We start from the raw sequence: 18,974 nt of genomic DNA, 5'->3' as shown, positions 1-18,974 counted from the left end.
CGGGATCCAAGCCGCGTCTGCAACCTACACCACAGCTCACGGCAACGCCAGATCGTTAACCCACTGAGCAAGGGCAGGGACCGAACCTGCAACCTCATGGTTCCTAGTCGGATTCGTTAACCACTGCGCCACGACGGGAACTCCTCTAGTTTAATCTCTTGATTTTACTTTGCTCTAAGGAGTACATCAATAAATATTTTGAGTGTGCCTGTGTGTGAAAACAATGTGAAAAAGGCTATTGAGATTTTGACTGCAGATTTTTGATTCTACCTTCAAGAAACTCAGAAGAAAATAATTTTTCTAGTGGAAAATAAATCATCAGGTAGAATTATGTATCAAAAACAGGAAAGTAGGTGTTCCTGTCGTGGAGCAGCAGAAACAAATTTGACTAGGAACCATGAGGTTGAGGGTTCGATCCCTGGCCTTGCTCAATGGGTTGAGGATCCGGCGTTGCCAGTGAGCTGTGGTGTAGGTCGCAACGTGGCTTGGATCTGGCATTGCTGTGGCTGTGGCGTAGCTTGGCAGCTGTAGCTCCAATCAGACCCCTAGCCTGGAAACCTCCATATGCCGCGGGTGTGGCCCCAAAAAGACAAAAGACAAGACAGAAAAACAGGAAAGTAATGAAAGTTCCTCTGTGGCCTACGGGTTAAAGACTTCATAGCTATGACTCAGGTTCCATCCCATTTGGGAGGGGTGGCCAAAAATAAGACCCAAACAGGAAAGTATCGCTCAGACGCTGCCTGTCCTCCTACTTTGAAAAGCTACTGGCCAGGAGTACAGGAAGAATTTCGAGTCACATTTTTTTTTTTTCCTTCCTTTTCAGAGAGGCGGGGCTCAAGATTGAGCCTGGAATTCAGATGTCTGTTAAGGACTGCTCTGTGGCAGTAAAACCAAGAGAACAAAGAGCTGCCCTGCTCATTGATTCAAACACCACCAGATACAGAGCTTATGCTACAGAGCTTGGGCTACAGGATGGTCAGTGTATATCCTCACCACGGGCAGTGCTTTCTAGGCCCTCATGTAAGTAACTTGGCAGAGTGTATAGACCTTTATCATTGAAACTGTAATCAGCAAAAAAAGGAGAAATTGACAAGAAGGAAAAGTTGGGGTTCAAAGTCTATCACATCTGCCTTTTTTTTCTAATGTCTTTTTTTTTTTTTCTGTTGCTAAATCCTTGTCATTTTCTGGTTGCTCTTCATTTCTTAGTGCCTGCTGTAACTCAGGGTCTCTTAGCAATTATAACCTGAAAGCGGAAAAAGAACCCTTTCTTTCAGCTTCTCTGGTGCTTTCATTCTCTAAAGAGGGCAATTGTTACTTTTTGAATCTTCTGCTTCAGAAATGCAGCTTATTTCCAGAGGTGCCGTATTTAATGTAACTATTTTTCTTTGTGTCCTGTGCTTTGGAAGCTTGGTATATAGTGCTTGTAGTACTTTTTCTCCCAGCTGTTACCTATTGAATGACCACACTGGAGTGCATTTATTTTGAGTTTATTAGTATTTGAGACAAATCAAGTGCAAATTACCATGTTTATCAATATAAATATATGTCACATAGTGTGCTATATTATAACATAGTGGAGTTCGCCTAAAATTTTTATTGAGGCATGTGGATATCCAGGTGTTTTAGGCAATCACCACATTTCAGTTTGATGATTTTTTAAAAAATAGCTCTATCTATTCAATTTAAAGATCATTTATAAAGAATTGGCTTAAAAGCACTTTTCAACCAAATGATGGCATTTATGCCATCACTTTTCAATACAAGCTACTTCTAGTTATATCACTAATGCCTAATTTCAATTTGCCTTCTTCAGTGAGATTTTCTTTTTATTATTTAGTAGCTCTTGCACTCACTTTAAATTCAAGATGAGATTTTCTGAGCTTTTGGCTGGAACGTCTTAGTTTTTTTTACCCCCCTCTCATTTCTTCCCTGAAATGTAAGAAATTGTTGTCTCTGATTACAAAGGTAATAGTTGCTCTGATTCCTACTTTTCAAGTGACTGATTTTTTAAAAAATCATCCTGAAATGACTTTTTGCCTAACATTTGGTGGTTCTACAATCACATCAGCTCTGAAATACTCCCTGTCCTTAATATAACTGTCCAAAGTACTCTCCCACTTAATAATCCAAGTGTATTTTCCAATATTTCTCATCCCTCTGGGCTAGTCTCACTCCCTTCTTATTACCTTCAATCACACCATGTGCTCATCTAGGAAAATGCTTGTTTAAAATGTAAAATAGTAGAATTTCATAGCAGCCTGAATTAGAGAAAGGAGGAGAAGTCAGGGGTGGCCCTCAAATGACTGGGAGGGCGAGAATAACATCCCTGAGAATAAGAACGGAGAAAGCCCAGGTTTATGGGGAAGAGGAAAACATTGTGGCAAGTTGCCTTAAAGTGCCCATGGAAAATATCTGATTAAAGGTGTCCTAAAAAGAAGCCAGAGGAGTTCCCGTTGTGCATGTTCAGTGGTGAATGAACAATTAGCAACCATGAGGATGTGGGTTCAATCCCTGGCTTGCTCAGTGGGTTAAGGATCTGGCGTTGCCATGAGCTGTGGTGTAGGCTGCAGATGCGGCCCAGATCCCGAGTTGCTGTGGCTCTGGTGTAGGCCGGTGGCTACAGCTCTAATTAGACCCCTAGCCTGGGAACCTCCATATACTGTGGGTACTGCCCTGAAAAGACAAAAGACAAATAAATAAATAAGTAAATAAATAAATAAAAAGAAGTTGGATATTTGATATGGACTGAGCAGACTGGGCTAGGCTTTCAGATTTAGAAATGATGTTGCTGGTTGTTTGGCAAGCCTGGCAAGTGGATGAGGTCACACTAGGTGTAATCTAAAATGAGATGAAAGGAAGGCTAAATAGGGGATCCTAGGAAACTTAACTTTTATTTTTTTAATGATCGCACCCATGGCATATGGAGGTTCCCAGGCCAGAGATGGAATCTGAAACACAGCTGCAACCTATGCTGCAGCTGCAGTAATGCTGGATCGTTTAACCCACTGCGCTGGGCTAGGGATCGAGCCTGCCCCTCCACAGCCACCCGAGCCACTGTGGTGGGATTTTTAACCTACTGCGCCACAGCAGAAACTCCAGAAACATTAACTTTTAAGTAGCGGGGCTGAGGAAGTATAGCAGCCAGGGAGGTTGAGGTAGGTGGGAAATTGGGAGCTGTCATGAAGCCCCGGAAGAAGAAAGTTTTAAGAATATAGCTGTAACCAAAAGTGTAAAGAAGGGGTTAAGAGATCAAAGTGGGAGGGCAGAAAAGATTATGTGCATGGGCGGGCAGTTGGATAAAGTGAGTTGGAAAGGAAGGAACGTGGCCAGGAAACACCCCGGAAATCCAGGGACTGTAATGCAATAAAGTACAGTCCCTGGATTTCCACAGAACTTTACTCCCTATGAAATTAAATTGCCTAGTCCTAGAGTCTGATTGTCTAAAACTTTGATAACTACTATATGTAACATATTATTAAAAGAGTTCTGAAGTGGCCAAGAGTGAAAATATAACAAACTGGGAGACAAGAGCTTTGGAAAAATCTAGTGAAACAGGTAGGACAAGGAAAGCAGTTGGGTGTGTTGGGCTAAGGATGAGTGGGGTTTATTTCCAAACAGATACCCACTGGAGACCCCACTGTGATGCAGTGGGTTAAGAATCCAACTATTAATGGTTCAGGTCACTGTGGAGGCTTGGGTTCGATCCCCAGTCCTGGAGCAGTGGGTTAAAAGCATCTAGTTTGCCGCAGCTGTGGCTCAGATACAGTCCCTGGCCCAGGACCTTCCAAATGTTGCAGGTGTGGCCATAACAAAACAAAACAAAACAAAGCAAACATTGTATTGAGTTATGCCTCTCACAAGTCTGTCGCTCCAACCCACATCTTTCTCCAGGTCCTCAATCTTATGAAAATGTTCTTTGGGGACTAAAATTTCAACAACATATCCAAATCAGATCTTTTCTTCTGGCTTACCCCAGCCCACCACCAACCCACTTCTCTATTTCAGGAAATGGCAGGACCAGCCAGCCCATTATCTGAAGTGGAAACCTCCGTCACTCATCCTCTTCTGTCCTCATCTCTTTGGTCTCATCTCATCTCATCTGCCATCATGTTCTGAACTTTCTCCACTTTCTTTCTTTCTTTCTTTCTTTCTTTCTTTCTTTCTTTCTTTCTTTCTTCCTTCCTTCCTTCCTTCCTTCCTTCCTTCCTTTCTTTCTTTCTTTCTTTCTTTCTTTCTTTCTTTCTTTCTTTCTTTCTTTCTTTCTTTCCTTGCTTCCTTCCTTCCTTCCTGTCTGTCTGTCTGTCTGTCTGTCTTTTTGTCTTTTTAGGGCCGCACCTATGGCATATGGAGGTTCCCAGGCTAGGGGTCAAATTGAAGCTACAGCTGCCAGCCTACACCACAGCCACAGCAACATGGGATCCTTAACCCACTGAGTGAGGCCAGGGATCAAACCCACAACCTCATAGTTCCTAGTCGTGTTCGTTTCTGCTGTGCCACGACAGGAACTCCGTCTCCACATTTTCTTGATTCCATCCTCTTGCTTTTCATTCCCACCACCACCACCAGCTTATTCAGGTCCTGAAATACTCCTTATCCGTCTACCTTCTTGTAGTCGTTTCTCCTTTTCCCGGTCCATTTCCCACAACTCTAATGAAGCATATCGGATCCTGTCCCTCTGCTGAATACAAAATCTCCCAAGGAGCTCCTGCCGTGGTGCAATGGGATAGGCCAAATCTTGGGAGCACTGGGACGCACGCAGGTTCAATCCCCAGCCTAGCATAGTGGGTTAAGGGGTCTGGCATTGCTGTTGCTGTGGCTTAAGTCAGGACTGCAGCTCAGATTGGATGCCTGGCCTGGGAGCTCCATGTGCCTCGGGGCAGCCAACAATGAAAAAAAAAACAAAAAACAAAAACCCTCCCAATTCCAGTGATGAGAAAGGGAGTCTGACCTCCCTAGCATGACATCATGCAAAGCCCCTGCTGACTCAGCTTTGCCCCACATCTGAGTGGCATTTCGGTGACTTTCTGCCTCCACACTCCTATCTTATCACACCACTAAGTTTCTCCTTGATCTGCAGCTCATCGAGCTCTTTCACACTTGATTCACTGTAAAGATGGAGCAATAGTGCTGTGCTACTAAGATCATAAGCTTGGGTATTGGAGGAGGTTAGATGGGAGAAGTTGATTATAAATGATATGGAGCAGCCCTAGAGACAAGAATAGGGGTGGCAGTGACGCTTTGATAAGAAATGTGATCTTCTCCCATTGGACTCTGTCTTTATTCGACTGTATCTCTTAAATAAATCATAATTCAAGGGAGACAAGTATATCCAACAGAGCTAATTTGGCAGAATTTATGATCTGATGAGAAACCTAAGACAAATAAAATGAGGTAACTAATTTGACTGATTTTCTTGGGTTCATAACAAAACAACAGATTCATGGCTTGACACCCACCTCCATACCTTCAAACATACCAGGTAATTAATAGTAAGTGTGACAGGTGTCGCCAAGACAAGTCCTACAGGAATTTAGAGGAGAAAGAGATTATCTGGGGACAGGGTGTTTAGTTTAGGTTTCACCAGAGAAGTAGGACTTGAAACCCAAGGAGGGTGAGCATGGCAGGAGGAATGCTGTAATTGACGGGGAAGGACACAAACAGAGGCAGAGGAGGATGTGTCCAGGGCAGAAGGGTCTGGGCAGGGGAATAATGTTGGTAAGAATCGGAAGAAGTCAGGGCGTGATTGGGGCGGGACCCTTTAATGACAAGCTTGATCCCCTAGGCATACTTTACCTAGCAAGGAATAGAAGCCACTGAAGTTTTCCCTAAACAAAGAAAATGACTTAAACCAATCTTTTTTTTTTGGCCATGCCCATGGCATTGAAAGTTCTTAGGCCAGCAGCACAGCAGTGACCCGTTGTCAAGCTATGGTGTAGGTTGCAGACACGGCTCAGATCCTGCGTTGCTGCGGCTGTGGCTATGACATAGGGCGGCAGCTGTAGCTCCGATTTGACCCCTAGCCTGGGAACTTCCACATGCTGTGGGTGTGGCCCTGAAAAGCAGAAGAAAAAAAAAAAAAAAGAAGATGAAGAAGAAGAAGCCCCACTGCAATATTTCAAAGGAATGTCCATGTGGGCCCCCACTTTCATTCTTGGCTGGATGTTGACAATTATCTGTAGGCTCTTCCCCAACTCCAGGATTTCTGGACCAATGCCTTGGCTGGTTCCTCAGCCTTGGTTGAGAAATCATGAAATTTCTCCAAAGGATTATTGCTGGCATTGAGTGCAGTTGATCTTAGCCAGATCCTTCAAAGTCCAAGAGAACACACTTCCCACATAGCTCTTTAATGAGCAGTTTTTTAAGAACGTAATTCTGTTGATCCAACATTTTATAACAGAGTCAAAGTTAAAGGCAAACTAGTTCTTAACACTTTTCCAGATCAGCTGGAATAGCTGTGCCAATTAAACTTTTTGAACCCCTATTTGTCAGGGATGGCTGAGTTCTCTCTAGTTTACCTCGCTTCCTTAGCAGACAGGTAAGAAGTAAAATTATTTATTGGCTTAAAATGTAATACTTTCATAGCCTGTAAAAATGCATTTAAAATTTTCCAATGTAGGGCAGTGTTTCACAAAAACATAGTCATTGTATTTATTTGTACTTTTCATCTATAGTTGGGAAAGCTAGCCCAGAGCTGGCTCACTATCACAGGAGCCCTAAAAAACTGATTGGCTAATGGGTAATTGGGCATGTGAATAGTGATTCTATGGTCCAAATACGAATTTCACAAAGGCTTCTCTTCCTGTCATGAGTGCCTTCTTCAGGACATTTGTAAGCCTGTCTTTCACACGCATGGTCTTCCAAAACTGAAGTTGGTAAAATCATTCAGTTTAGGATGTTACTGAATTCTTTTCTTTTCTTTCTTTCTTTTTTTTTTTTTTTTTTTTTTTTGCCAGTTTCTTGGGCCGCTATTGCGGCATATAGAGGTTCCCAGGCTAGGGGTCGAATCGGAGCTGTAGCCGCTGGTCTACACCAGAGCCACAACAACTCGGGATCTGAGCCGCGTCTGCAACCTATACCACAGCTCACAGCAACGCCGGATCGTTAACCCACTGAGCAAGGCCAGGGATTGAACCCGCAACCTCATGGTTCCTAGTCGGATTCATTAACCACTGAGCCACTAAGGGAACTCCAGGATGTTACTGAATTATTTTCAGCGGGTGTAAACGTAATCCTCACATGGCTTTCCCAAGAGGTAAAGAGCTGTTTTCCCCTCTACATAATGTAGCCTCGTCAGTGGGAGAGGAACAGTTCTCCCTGTTCTGGGGAGGTGCCCATATGATTTCGTTAGGCTATAAACCATCTGGCTTATGCCGTGATATCTGGCTTGTAAGGTGAGCTTTACCTCTTTATGGACTCAAGAGACTCTGGCAACAATTAAACATGTTGTGGCTGACAGAGTTCCCGTTGCGGTGCAACGGAAACAAATCTGACTAGTAACCATGAAGTTGCGGGTTTGATCCCTGGCCTCGCTCAGTGGGTTAAGGATCCCATGTTGCTATGGCTGTGGTGTAGGCTGGCAGCTGTAGCTTCAATTCGACCCCTAGCCTGGAAACCTCCATATGCCATGAGTGTGGCCCTAAACACACACACACAAAATGTTGTATCTGAGCTAAGCTACAGAGTGGGCTGAGGGGAACAGCAAAGAGAAGGGTATTTTTTAAACAGAAATATCCAGTTTAATCCGGTGATTACTCAGTTTTTTCCATCTGTTAATTTTATCACGATGGAGGTACTTCCCACTAGCCAATCCTCTTTGTATTCAACAGTCAAATGCTTCCGAGAGCTGGTTTAACAGGCTTTGTTAATCGCCACTGTGTCTCTTCCTAAGCATGTGTTTGGTGCCAGGTTTTGTCATGGGTCATGGATAGGTAGCCCTTGGGTAGGCAGCCCATGGATACTGGTCCCGTTTTCTTTCTTTATAAATGGTGGTTATCCAGATGTGTCCACCACAGGAAAATTCAAAATTCAACACATGGTTACTATGTGCAGCTTCCTTTGGGTTATTTTCAATCAGCTTATTTTTTTTTTTTTTAAGTTTTGCCCAACCGATCTCATTTTCTTTTTGAAGGCTTTATCAAATTAGTACATCAGGAGAATGTCATAGACACACATCTTTATTTTAAAGAAGATAGTTTTAAAAATTTCCCGGGACCATTATGTGCAATTCAGAGAGATGGGGGCAGGATAATAGAAGAGTTATGTGAATTATTTTTTTTCCTTTTTTTTTTAGGGCCTTACCCGTGGCATATGGAGGTTCCCAGGCTAGGGCTCTAATCAGAGCTACAGCTGCCAGCCTACACCACAGCCATAGCCATGCAGGATCTGAGCCATGTCTGCAACCTACACCATAGCTCACAGCAACGCGGGACCTACACCAGAGCCACAGCAACTCGGGATCCGAGCCTCGTCTGTGACCTACACCACAGCTCACAGCAACGCTGGACCCTCAACCCATTGATCGAGGCCAGGGATGGAACCTGCAACCTCATGGTTCCTAGTCGGATTTGTTTCTGCTTCACCACGATGGGAACTCCTGAATTCTTAACTAGTAGAACCACTTACCCCTAAGCCGATGATCAAGATCACCCTGAAGAGAGGTGTCTGTCACTGTATGTAAGGGCTCTGTTTAGTGTGTAGAGAGGAAACATAAGGGAGTTCCCGTCGTGGCTCAGTGGCTAACGAATCCGACTAGGAACTATGAGGTTGTGGGTTCGATCCCTGGCCTTGCTCATTGGGTTAAGGATCCTGCGTTGCCGTGAGCTGTGGTGTAGATTGCAGACGCGGCTCGGATCCGGCGTTGCTGTGGCTCTGGTGTAGGCCGGTAGCTATGGCTCCGATTCGACCCCTAGCCTGAGAACCTCCGTATGCCGTGGGAGTGGCCCTAGAAAAGGCAAAAAAAAAAAAAAAAAAAAAAAAAAAAGAGAGAGAGAGGAAACATAGGGTAGCAGCCAAGCATATGGGATCAAGAGCTGGGCTCTTTTGCTTAACAGCTGTTGGACCTTAGGGAACTTGTCCTTCTGTACTTCAGTCTATCTATAAAATGGGGATGATAGAATCTACATCTTAAGATTGTTAGGAGAACTAAGTGGGCACAAATAAGGTGTTAAGAATAGTAAGATACTAATCAGTGGGTAGAATTTGTAGAGAGGCAGAGTGCTTTATAATTCAATCACAAGTTGAAGAGCAAGACAAGAAGTTCCCATCATGGCTCGGCAGAAATGAATCTGACTAGTAACCATGAGGTTTCGGGTTCAATCCCTAGCCTTGCTCAGTGGGTTAAGGATCCAGCATTGCCGTGAGCTGTGGTGTAGGTCACAGACGGGGCTCGGATCTGGCATTGCTTTGGCCCCTAGCCTGGGAACCTCCATATGCTGCAGGTGTGGGCCTAAGAAGACCAAAAGAAAAAAAAAAAGGCAAGGCAAGTCTCCATGAGAAGAAATGTCCCCCCAAAGTGGCCCAATGAACAGGGGTGCTATAGAGAGATCATTTCCTTTAATGGGAAGGTTGGATTAGATGATTTCTTAAGGTCTAGGATTCTTTGACAATCTAGTTGTACCCTGAACACTTGACGTTATAATTCTGCTTATATAATTCTACAGAAAAATCGATTATGCTACTATATGATCCTATTATTTTGTCAAGCCATAAGTACTTTTTTCAACTTTCGAGCCCCAGATTAAAGCCAGAGGAAATCAAACCCAACCAACACAACATAATGACTTGAGGAGGAGTGGCCAAGACAGTGGAGCAAGATCCCAAGCTCCCTTCCTCCCAGGAACACACGAATTTTGCAACTATTCACAGACCAACTACCGGTGAGAGCCACCTAAAGACTCGCAGAAAAAGTCTCCTAGGAGCTAAAGGTATCAAGAAGGAACCCCGGGAATTCTCCGGTGGCTTAATAGGCCTTGTCCCTGCTATGGCTCTGGTTATGGCTGTGGCACAGGTTCAGTCCCTGGCCTGGGAACTACCACATACGGTGGGTGTGGAAAAAGAAGAAAGCTGAGTAGAAGAAGAGCAGGAGGAGGAGGAGAAAGAAACCACAGTGAAAAGAGGAGAAGGGGCAGAGGTGCAGGATAGTCAAGACCATACATCTGAGTAGGTGACCCACAAACAGGAGGATAATTATAGTTGCAGAGGTTTTTCCCCCAAAGTGGGGGTCCAAGCTCCACATTAGGCTCCCCAGACCAGGATCCTGAACTGGCAAGATGAATCCCCAGAATGTTTGGCTTGAAGGCTGGTGGGGCTTTCTTTAGGGAGACCCAGAGGGCTGTGGAGAATAGACACCAACCTTAAAGGGTGCAAACAAAATCTTACACACTCTGAGACCCAGGGTGGAAGGAGTTTGAAAGAATCCTGGGTCAAGCCTACCTGCTGCTCTTTGAGAGCCTCTTGGAGAGGCAGAAGCAACTGACACTCACTCTGGGGACAGAGATACTGGCAGCAGCCACTTTGGGGGTTCAACCCACCATAAGGACACTGTGGCTGGTAAGCACCAATTTGAAATCTTCCCTTTAAAAAACAAACAAAAAACAAAGGAAAAAGGGAGTTCCCGTTGTGGCTCAGTGGTTAACGAATCCAACTAGGAACCATGAGGTTGCGGGGTTTGATCCCTGGCCTTGCTCAGTGGGTTAAGGATCTGGAGTTGCCCTGACCTGTGGTGTAGGTAACAGAGGCGGCTCAGATCTGGTGTCGCTGTGGCTCTGGTATAGGCCGGCAGCTGTAGTTCCGATTAGACCCCTAGCCTGGGAACCTCCATATGCCGTGGTTGCGGCCCTAAAAGGACAAAAGACAAAAAAAAAAGAAAAGAAATCTTCCGTTTAGCTTATGAATGCCAGAACCCACCTGTCTACCAGCCAGTCAGCACCAATCCTGGGATAGCCCAGGTCAGGCTGCTAGCTGGGGAGGACATAACCTCACCCACCAGCAGGAAGGACCCCTTAAACGCCCCCCCCCAAGACACATTCCCACCTACCAGAGGGCCCAGGACCAGCTTCACCCACCTAGTGGACCTATACCAGCTCCAGAACCTCTGACCCCTCAATCAGAGACCCCAGGACTCATCTCCACCTACCAGTGGGTAGACTTGCCTTGAGAAGAGCCTCACCTACCAGTGGGTGGACACCAGCCTTGTAAACATCCAGAGCCTGCGGCCAGCTGTGGCAGGACATGGTACACTCACTAGCAGGCCAATACCAACTCTGAGAGCACCAGGGCCCTGCCCCTTCCCAATATGAGGCCGACATTGACTCCAGGACACCTTGGGGCCCACAGACAGCCATGTTAAGATCTGGCCCCATCTACCAGCAAGCCATCACCAGTTCTGGGTTACCCTGGACCTGTAGCATGTTCAGAATCAGCCCCACCCATCAGTAGGCTGACACTAACTACAATACCCCCAGCCCAGCAGCTAGCTGCCCTGGGATCCAGCTCCCACCCATCCGTGGGCTGGCCCTATCCCTGGCATGCCCCCCCTCCCCCGCCCCGCTCAGGGATCTGTAGGCAGTTGCCTCATGATCTGGCCTGGCCCACTGGTGAGTTGGCACCAGGACCAGGATGCCCCTGGCTGTGCAGACAGCCATGCCAAGACCTAGCCTGGTCTACCAGTCGCTGACAGCCTCTGCACAAGTTAGGGCGTTGCGAGCAACCAGAATGGGCACCAACCACACTTACTAGCAGGCCCACAGTAGTCAGCCCACTTACAACAGAAATTCTCAAGCAGCCCATAGGGAGGGCACCCTAAAGCAAATAGCTCTGGTAAGCAGAGACGTGTGTGCTGCCAGGAACCGTAGGATGTGTTCTACATAAGGCCAATTCTCCAAGATCAGGAAGCACATCACTGACCTACCAAATGCATAGAAATAAAAGTAGCAAATTAGGCAAAATGAGGCAACAGAAACTTATGTTCCAAGCAAAAGAAAAAAAAAAAGAGAAACCTCAGAAAAAGAACTACATGTAGTGGAGATAAGAAATCTATCAGATAAAGAGCTCAAGGCAATGATCCTAAAGATACTCAAAGAACTGGAAGAACAGTGAATAGAGTGAGAAGCTGGAAGTATTTTTTGTTTTGTTTAGTGGCACTTGTAGCCTGTGGAAGTTCCCAGGCCAGGGACCGAACCCACACCACAGCCATAACCAGAGCCCCAGCAGTGACAATGCTGGATCCTTAACCTGCTGAGCCGCAAGAGAATTCCTAGAAGTTTTGTTGTTGTTGTTCTTTTGGGGGGGCGGGGTTTAGAGCCGCATCTGCAGCACATGGAAGTTCCCAGGCTAGGGGTCAAATTGGAGCTATGACTGGCCAGCCTCAGCCACAGCCACAGCCACAGCCACAGCAATGTGGGACCTGAGCCGTGTCTGCAACCTACACCACAGCTCAAGGCAATGACAGATTCCTACTTTCAAGGGAAAAAAATTAATGTTCAATTCTGGATGTTTGGTGGTATGGCATGTACCTTTATATTCCCATCTGGAACATCTTCTGGACTTTCAGTATCACTTGTGGTAGGCAAAATAATAGCTTCCCAAAGATAGCCACATCCTAATCCCCAGAACTTGTGACTATGTTTCCTTACATACCCAAAGAGATTTTGCACATGTGACTGAACTGAGGATTTTTTGAGATGGGAAAATTATCCTGGACAGAATGAATCCAGTGTAATCATAAGGGTCTATTTTATGTGAAAGAGGGAGTCAGGACAGTCAGAGGAGGAGATATGACAAGGGTAGCAGATGTCAGAGAGGCCATAAGCCAAAGAATGGGGGCCGCCCCTGGAAGCTGGAAAAGGCAAGAAAGCAGATTCTCCCCTGCAGCCTAAGGAAGATAAACCTACTGATACCTTTTTTAAAAATTGAGATATATTTGATATATAACATTATATTCGGTTCAGGTGTGTACTGCATGGATCCGACACATATATATCTTGTGAAATAATCATCACAAAAAATCTAGTTAACATCCCTCACCACACATAATCAAATTTTTTTTTCTTGTGATGATACCTATACTGCTTCTTGGATTTTAGCTCCTCAAAACCCATTTCAGACTCCTAACCTCCAGGACTGGAATACAATTGTGTTTTTAAGCCACTATTTTTTTTCCCCCTTTTTACAGCCATGCCTGCAGTATATGGAAGTTCCCAGGCTATGGGTCGAGTTGGAGCTGCAGCTGCTGGCCTATGCCACAGCCACAGCAGCACCGGACCTAAGCTACATCTGTGACCTATGCTGCAGCCCGAAGCAACAATGGATCTTTAACCCACTGAAGGAAGCCACAGATTGAACCTTCATCCTCATGCACACTACGTTGGGTTTGTAACCTGCTGAGCCACAGCGGAAACTCCTTAAGCTACTAAGTTTTATGTAATTTGTTACAGCAGCAATAGGAAACTAATACACCATGAATCTGTGTCCAGATATCTTATTGCCTATTTGACAGCTTCATGTGACTGTCTCATAGGGATCTCAACCCTAACATATTACAAATTAAAACTTTACTATTAACTCCCCAAACCTGGTCACTCCACCAGCTTTTCTCATCTTGGTAAATGGCACCAATCAACCAATTATTAATGCCAGACATCTGGAAGTCAACCTGGTTTCCCTCCTTTTCTCTGACATCCTCTCATACGTAATCCATAATTAAGTTTCATCAGTTCTACTTCCAAACTAAATATCATAGCCATCCACTTCAACTGAATTCCACTGCCACCATTTTTTACAATTAATTTTATTTTATTCTTTTTACTATGGGATGTGTGCATATACTATACAATACAAAAGATATTATAAAAAGGAATTCAGTGAAAAGTCTGTCTCCTCCCAGCCCTGCCTGATGCAGTTAGTGGTACTAGGGTTTTTGGTTGGTTGGTTGGTTGGTTGGCTTGGGGTGTGGGGGGGTGTATCCTTTCAGATACTTGTTTTTCACTGCCACCACTCTTGACTCCCACCCAATTCATCCTCCACAGAGTAGCCAAAGTGATATTTGAAAAAGAAATCCGCCGGCACTTCCTTGCAGGAAACCCATTAATGTCTTTTTTATAGCTGATGCGACGTTTTGGTGGCTCCAGGCTAGCTGCAGGAGAACTAACAGTTCATGAGTTCACATGTATTTTGTAAATTAGAACATCATTAATGGAAATACATCCAGTGCAAAAGTTTGATTGGACTTGAAATTCACTTCATAGCAAGAACCTTCAATGAATTGTTAGATTGTTTAAAACAGTTTCACCCAGGCTAATTTAATGGGTGTGAAAAGAGTTTTAATGTTTTAAACCGCCAATTCAAACTTCTTATCAACGGCAACTAAGACATCTGAAAACATCATTAGAAAGTCTTCATCTGGAGTCCTTTGAGCCTTTTCCTGCCACTGCAATGTTCCTCTCTGCAAGTCTCTAGGGCAGGTAGGCAGGGGGTGGGGAGTTCCCCCGCCCGGGAGGCGGAGGCTGACCTCAGTCTGAGGATCAGCTGGTTTCGGCCTTGCCTTGGTCATCATCAGCACTCCACAGAACCTTCTGGCAGACACCGTTCTGGAGTGGCACGGCTTTACTCTCGAAAGGGCCCTGGATGGACGGCAACACGAGCGAAGTGTTTTGGTCATGCCAATGCAATGACTGGGAGAATGGAAGGCGAAAGAAACTGCACCTCTGACGCAAAGCCAAAACAACCAGCCCGTTGGGCGTTTGGGTTCCAAGCACTCGGTTGGCAAGCGGAGGAGTGGCTCCGGGGCGGGCACTCGAGCGGGCAGCCCACGGCTATGCCACGATCAAGGAAAGCACCGCCCCGCCCCGGCCCGGCCTCCTGGCACAGCCAATCGCGGAAATCCTCCCCGCTCACGTAAGGCGCGGTCGGCGATTTGGCGCTCGGTGGGTGTGCAGCGCGAGCGGGGCGAAGGGGGAGTGCGGGGTGGGGGTCGAGCGCGTCATCGCCTGCGGGGCCGAGTGGCGGAAGCCGAGGGGGCGGGCTCGCGCCGACCTGCTTTCCGGCGTGACACTCGGCTCTCGCCCGTGAGGCCCGGTGGAGGCAGCGGCGGCGCGGGAGGAGCGGTGGACCGGCGTCTGGTGAGAACCGCGCGCCAGCTGGGCACTCGGGGTGGAGGAGGCGGGCTCGTGGAGCGCAGTCTCCCGGCCCCGATCCTGAGGCCTCAGCTCTGTGGCCCGCCCAGAGCTCGCCCCGGCTCCCGCGGGCCTGCACGCCAGGGCCGCTCTTTAGTCCAGATGTGGGCTCTGCCTTTGGCAGGTGGCACAGAGAGGTTGAGTGCGGACCCCGGGGGAATAGCCGGGAAGTTGGGGCGCGGGGTGTTAAGAGGGAGGTCGGGTTGCCTTCCATCCCTACCCGCTGTCCTGAAAGATAGCGAGCATCCCGAGGCGGGGGTGGGCAGGAGAGCGCAGAGAGCTCCAAGGCAGGCAAGTGGCCCTGGGGTGTAAAGCATTGGATTTAAAGATGATCTTGAGGGTCTGCGCCCAACTTTGAGTATTCTGAGTTTCCTTGGAAGTTTGGTAGGCGTTTGTTTTTACCCCCAATCTTGAGCACTCTTGTGTAATTGTAAGAGCACGAGAAAGTATTCTTTGGAATACTGATGGAGAAGAGGGGTGGGGTACAGAGTAGCATTTGGAGAGAATTGGTTAACCTGACTATGCAAGCTCTGGAAGAAGTCACCCCGGAGTATAGCTCAAGATAGGGTTCTGGACTTCAGATCGTTTTATATGGCTCCCTGCTTATTCCTGTGCGTCTCATCCCCTCTGCACTGAAGGAAGTGTGATACATCGCATGTTTCATTTATTCCCATGGTGCCTGGCAGTTCCAGGCACAAGGAAGGTTCTCAGTCATGGGTGTTTATGAAATGAACAGACACAGGCAAACACTGGATATACATGCTATCCTGAATGCTGATTGGGTGTTCGGTTCTGGCAGTTAACTGTGATTCGGGGCAAGTAAATTGGGTTTCACTGTACCTCAGTGTGCCCATCTATAAAATAGGACTTATAGGCTAGGGCTGTGAGGATGAAATGCGTTAATGCTTGTTAAGCTTTTAACACAGTGCTTGGCAGCTAATGACTGTGATGGTTTCTTCTGCTCAGAGCCTGCTGGAGCCAGGTGTTCGTCTTTTTCCATAGTTGAGTAGGAGTTAATTTTTCTGGAAAAGGTCACTTACCTTTTGTCAATATTTATAATGTTTAGTGATGGGTTGAGAGATTGCAGGTTTCTCAGAGTTTGCCTGTGAGTTCAAAGTGAAGGCTTCAAAGTGAAGGCTTTTTTTTTTTTTTTTTCTTTTTTGGTATCTTTGTTTTAGTAGCTCTGGTTACTATTAAGGAATTGAGTGAAATGGATGTAAATATCCAATTCCACCTGCTTCCTGAGCTTTAGTCTTTAAGGTCTGTGGATAGTGCATCTTCAGGGACAAAGATTTCTTGTTTTTAATATTTCAAGTATACTGAAAAGGACAGAAGACAATATGACACCCTCTACCAATTATCAAGATTTAACGTATGATAACATGTTACTGTATTTATTTCAGAGCTCTACTTTGTGATTTAAAAAAAAATAAATGTTTGGGAAGTTCCTCTTGGGGCTCGGTGGTTAACGAACCCGACTAGTATCCATGAGGGTGTGGGTTCGATCCCTGGGCTCTCTCAGTGGGTTAAGGATCCGGCGTTGACATGAGCTGTGGTGTAGGTCGCAGACGTGGCTTGGATCTGGAGTTGCTGTGGCTCTAGCGTAGGCTGGCAGCTACAGCTGCAATTCGGCCCCCAGCTTGGGAACCTCCATATGCCGCAGGTGCAGCCCTAAAAAGCAAAAAAAAAAAAAAAGTTTGTATAGAGAACAAAAATTCTTTAAGCTCCCTTTTCCTTTCCTTTCCCTCCTCCTTCACAGCTAACTGCTTTCCTGAGTTGATGTGTAATTTTGCTATAGATCAATAAACAGCATATAGTAATGTTTTACTTTTTTTTTTTTTTTTTTTTTGCCTTTTAGCCGTGTACCCGCGGCGTATGGAAGTTCCAAAGCTGGAGGTTGAATCAGAGCTGTAGCCGCCGGCCTGCACCACAGCCACAACAATGTCAGATCCGAGCTGCATCTGTGACCTGCACTGCAGTTCAAGGCAACACTGGATCTTTAACCCACTGAGCGAGACCAGGGATCGAACCTGCGACCTCATGGATACTAGTCAGATGTGTTTCCCCTGAGCCATGATGGGAACTCCATGTATTACATATTTTTAAATGGTGCCCTTTTGTATCTAACTTTTTAGAATTTTCTGTTTGCCTCTAACATGTTTTTTGAGATCGATTGATCTATCTATATTTGCCACACCCACAGCACTTGGAAGTCCCTGGGTCAGGGGTCAAACCTGCACAGGAGTGACAACACTGGATCCTTAAGCTGCTAAGCCACCAAGAGACTCCTAGATTTAACAATATTGATACCTTGAGACATTCCATTTTTTGTTGCTGACCAGGATTCCACTGTGTAAATAAATATTTTTATCTTGTTTTACGTTGCTCTTTGTGCAACTGAAACCCTCCTATTATAGTTAAGTCTATGGGTCACATTTATTCATTCCTTACTGCTCATGGACACTCTGGTCACAGTTTGGTATAAAAAGGGATCTTTGGGCATGACATTTTGTCCAGAACAAATAATAGTGTATACAGGGCTGAGGAAAAAAATTATGCTGCTTGCAGTGCTTCTCTTTGGGAAAGTGAACTGGCAAAGATCTATTATGTAGCCTGGTGTCATGTATTAGATTGTAAGTTTATAAAAATCAGAGGTAAGGTCTTCGCTCCACGTCTCTAAGTTTTCTTCACAGCGCTCCACACAGATTCGATTCTCAACAATTGTGCCATTGGCCGTTTTTACTTTCAGGGTTCTCATAATCCTACATGTATTTGAAAAGTTGTGGCTAGCAGTTTTCAAAACTACGCTTTTGGAGTTCCCGTCGTGGCACAGTGGTTAACATATCCGACTGGGAACTATGAGATTGTGGGTTCAATCCCTGGCCTCGCTCAGTGGGTTAAGGATCTGGCATTGCTGTGAGCTGTGGTGTAGATGGCAGATGTGGTTCAGATCCCGAGTTGCTATGGCTGTGGCGTAGGCCGGCGGCTACAGCTCTGATTAGACCCCTAGCCTGGGAACCTCCATATGTCACGGAAGCAGCCCTGGAAAAGGCAAAAAGACAAAAAAAAACCCCCAAAACCGAAAAAAACTGTGTAATAGCTTTTTTTTTTTTTTTTTTTTTTTTTTTGCTTTTCAGGGCCACACCCATGGCATATGGAGGTTCCCAGGCTAGGGGTCCAATCGGAGCTACAGCTGCTGGCCACAGCCACAGCAACACAGGATCTGAGACACGTCTGTGACCTACACCAGAGCCCATGGCAACGCCGGATCCTTAACCCACTGAGCAAGGCCAGGGATCGAACCTGCAACCTCCTGGTTACTAGTTGGATTCATTTCCACTGTGCCACAATGGGAACTCCTGATATCTCTAATGCCTTTAAACTTTCCCATTTTCCCACTTAATTAAGAAACATAATTAAGGGCAGTTTAAAAATCAAAGTATGCACAACAGCTTATAGATTATATTACTAATTGCATAATACTATATGTATAAAATATATTTGTATTTATATATGTGAAGAAATATATGTGCATTTATTTATTACGCATAGTTTATGGAAGGATAGATAAGAAATTAACTCTAAGCCTCCAGGGAAAAGAACTACTTTTCTGGAACAGATGAGAAGACTTTTTGCTCAACAGTCTCATGATGATTCTCAGTTTTAAGCCACGGGAATGTACTACCTAATCAAAAAATAAGTTAATTAAATTAAAATTATTTTTTAAAAATTCTCCCCTTAAAAAAGGATTTTAGTGGTATCATTAAGATTTAATTTTTTTCCTTTATACTTCGTCCTTAGTAC

The 18,974-nt window shown here is 45.5% G+C and overlaps 1 protein-coding gene across 14 annotated transcripts in view; it reads left to right on the top strand.

Moving 5' to 3' along the window:
* The first annotated feature begins 878 nt into the window (after positions 1–878).
* Positions 879–18,974, top strand: part of GNE (glucosamine (UDP-N-acetyl)-2-epimerase/N-acetylmannosamine kinase) — a 66,991-nt gene continuing 48,895 nt past the window's right edge. For 9 of the 14 annotated variants that reach the window (XR_014837170.1, XR_014837179.1, XR_014837171.1 and 6 more), the window contains exon 1: positions 15,045–15,116. Coding sequence is in view for 1 of the 14 variants with exons in the window: in NM_001435223.1 (NP_001422152.1) it covers positions 973–1,020 (48 nt within the window). In the remaining 13 variants the exon portion in view is untranslated. Of the gene's footprint in view, positions 1,021–14,873; positions 14,922–15,044; positions 15,117–18,974 lie in introns of those variants that run through there. The other 5 variants (XR_014837177.1, XR_014837178.1, NM_001435223.1 and 2 more) reach the window with 4 other exon arrangements.

Source organism: Sus scrofa, chromosome 1 (assembly GCF_054392235.1).
Source record: "Sus scrofa isolate SSC_HxYL_T2T_F1_AM1 chromosome 1, Sscrofa_HxYL_maternal_Yorkshire_Landrace_v2.0, whole genome shotgun sequence".
NCBI classification, from domain to species: domain Eukaryota; kingdom Metazoa; phylum Chordata; class Mammalia; order Artiodactyla; family Suidae; genus Sus; species Sus scrofa.
The sequence above is the reverse complement of the archived record's forward strand: the minus strand, read 5'-3'. Positions and strand labels throughout refer to the sequence as shown.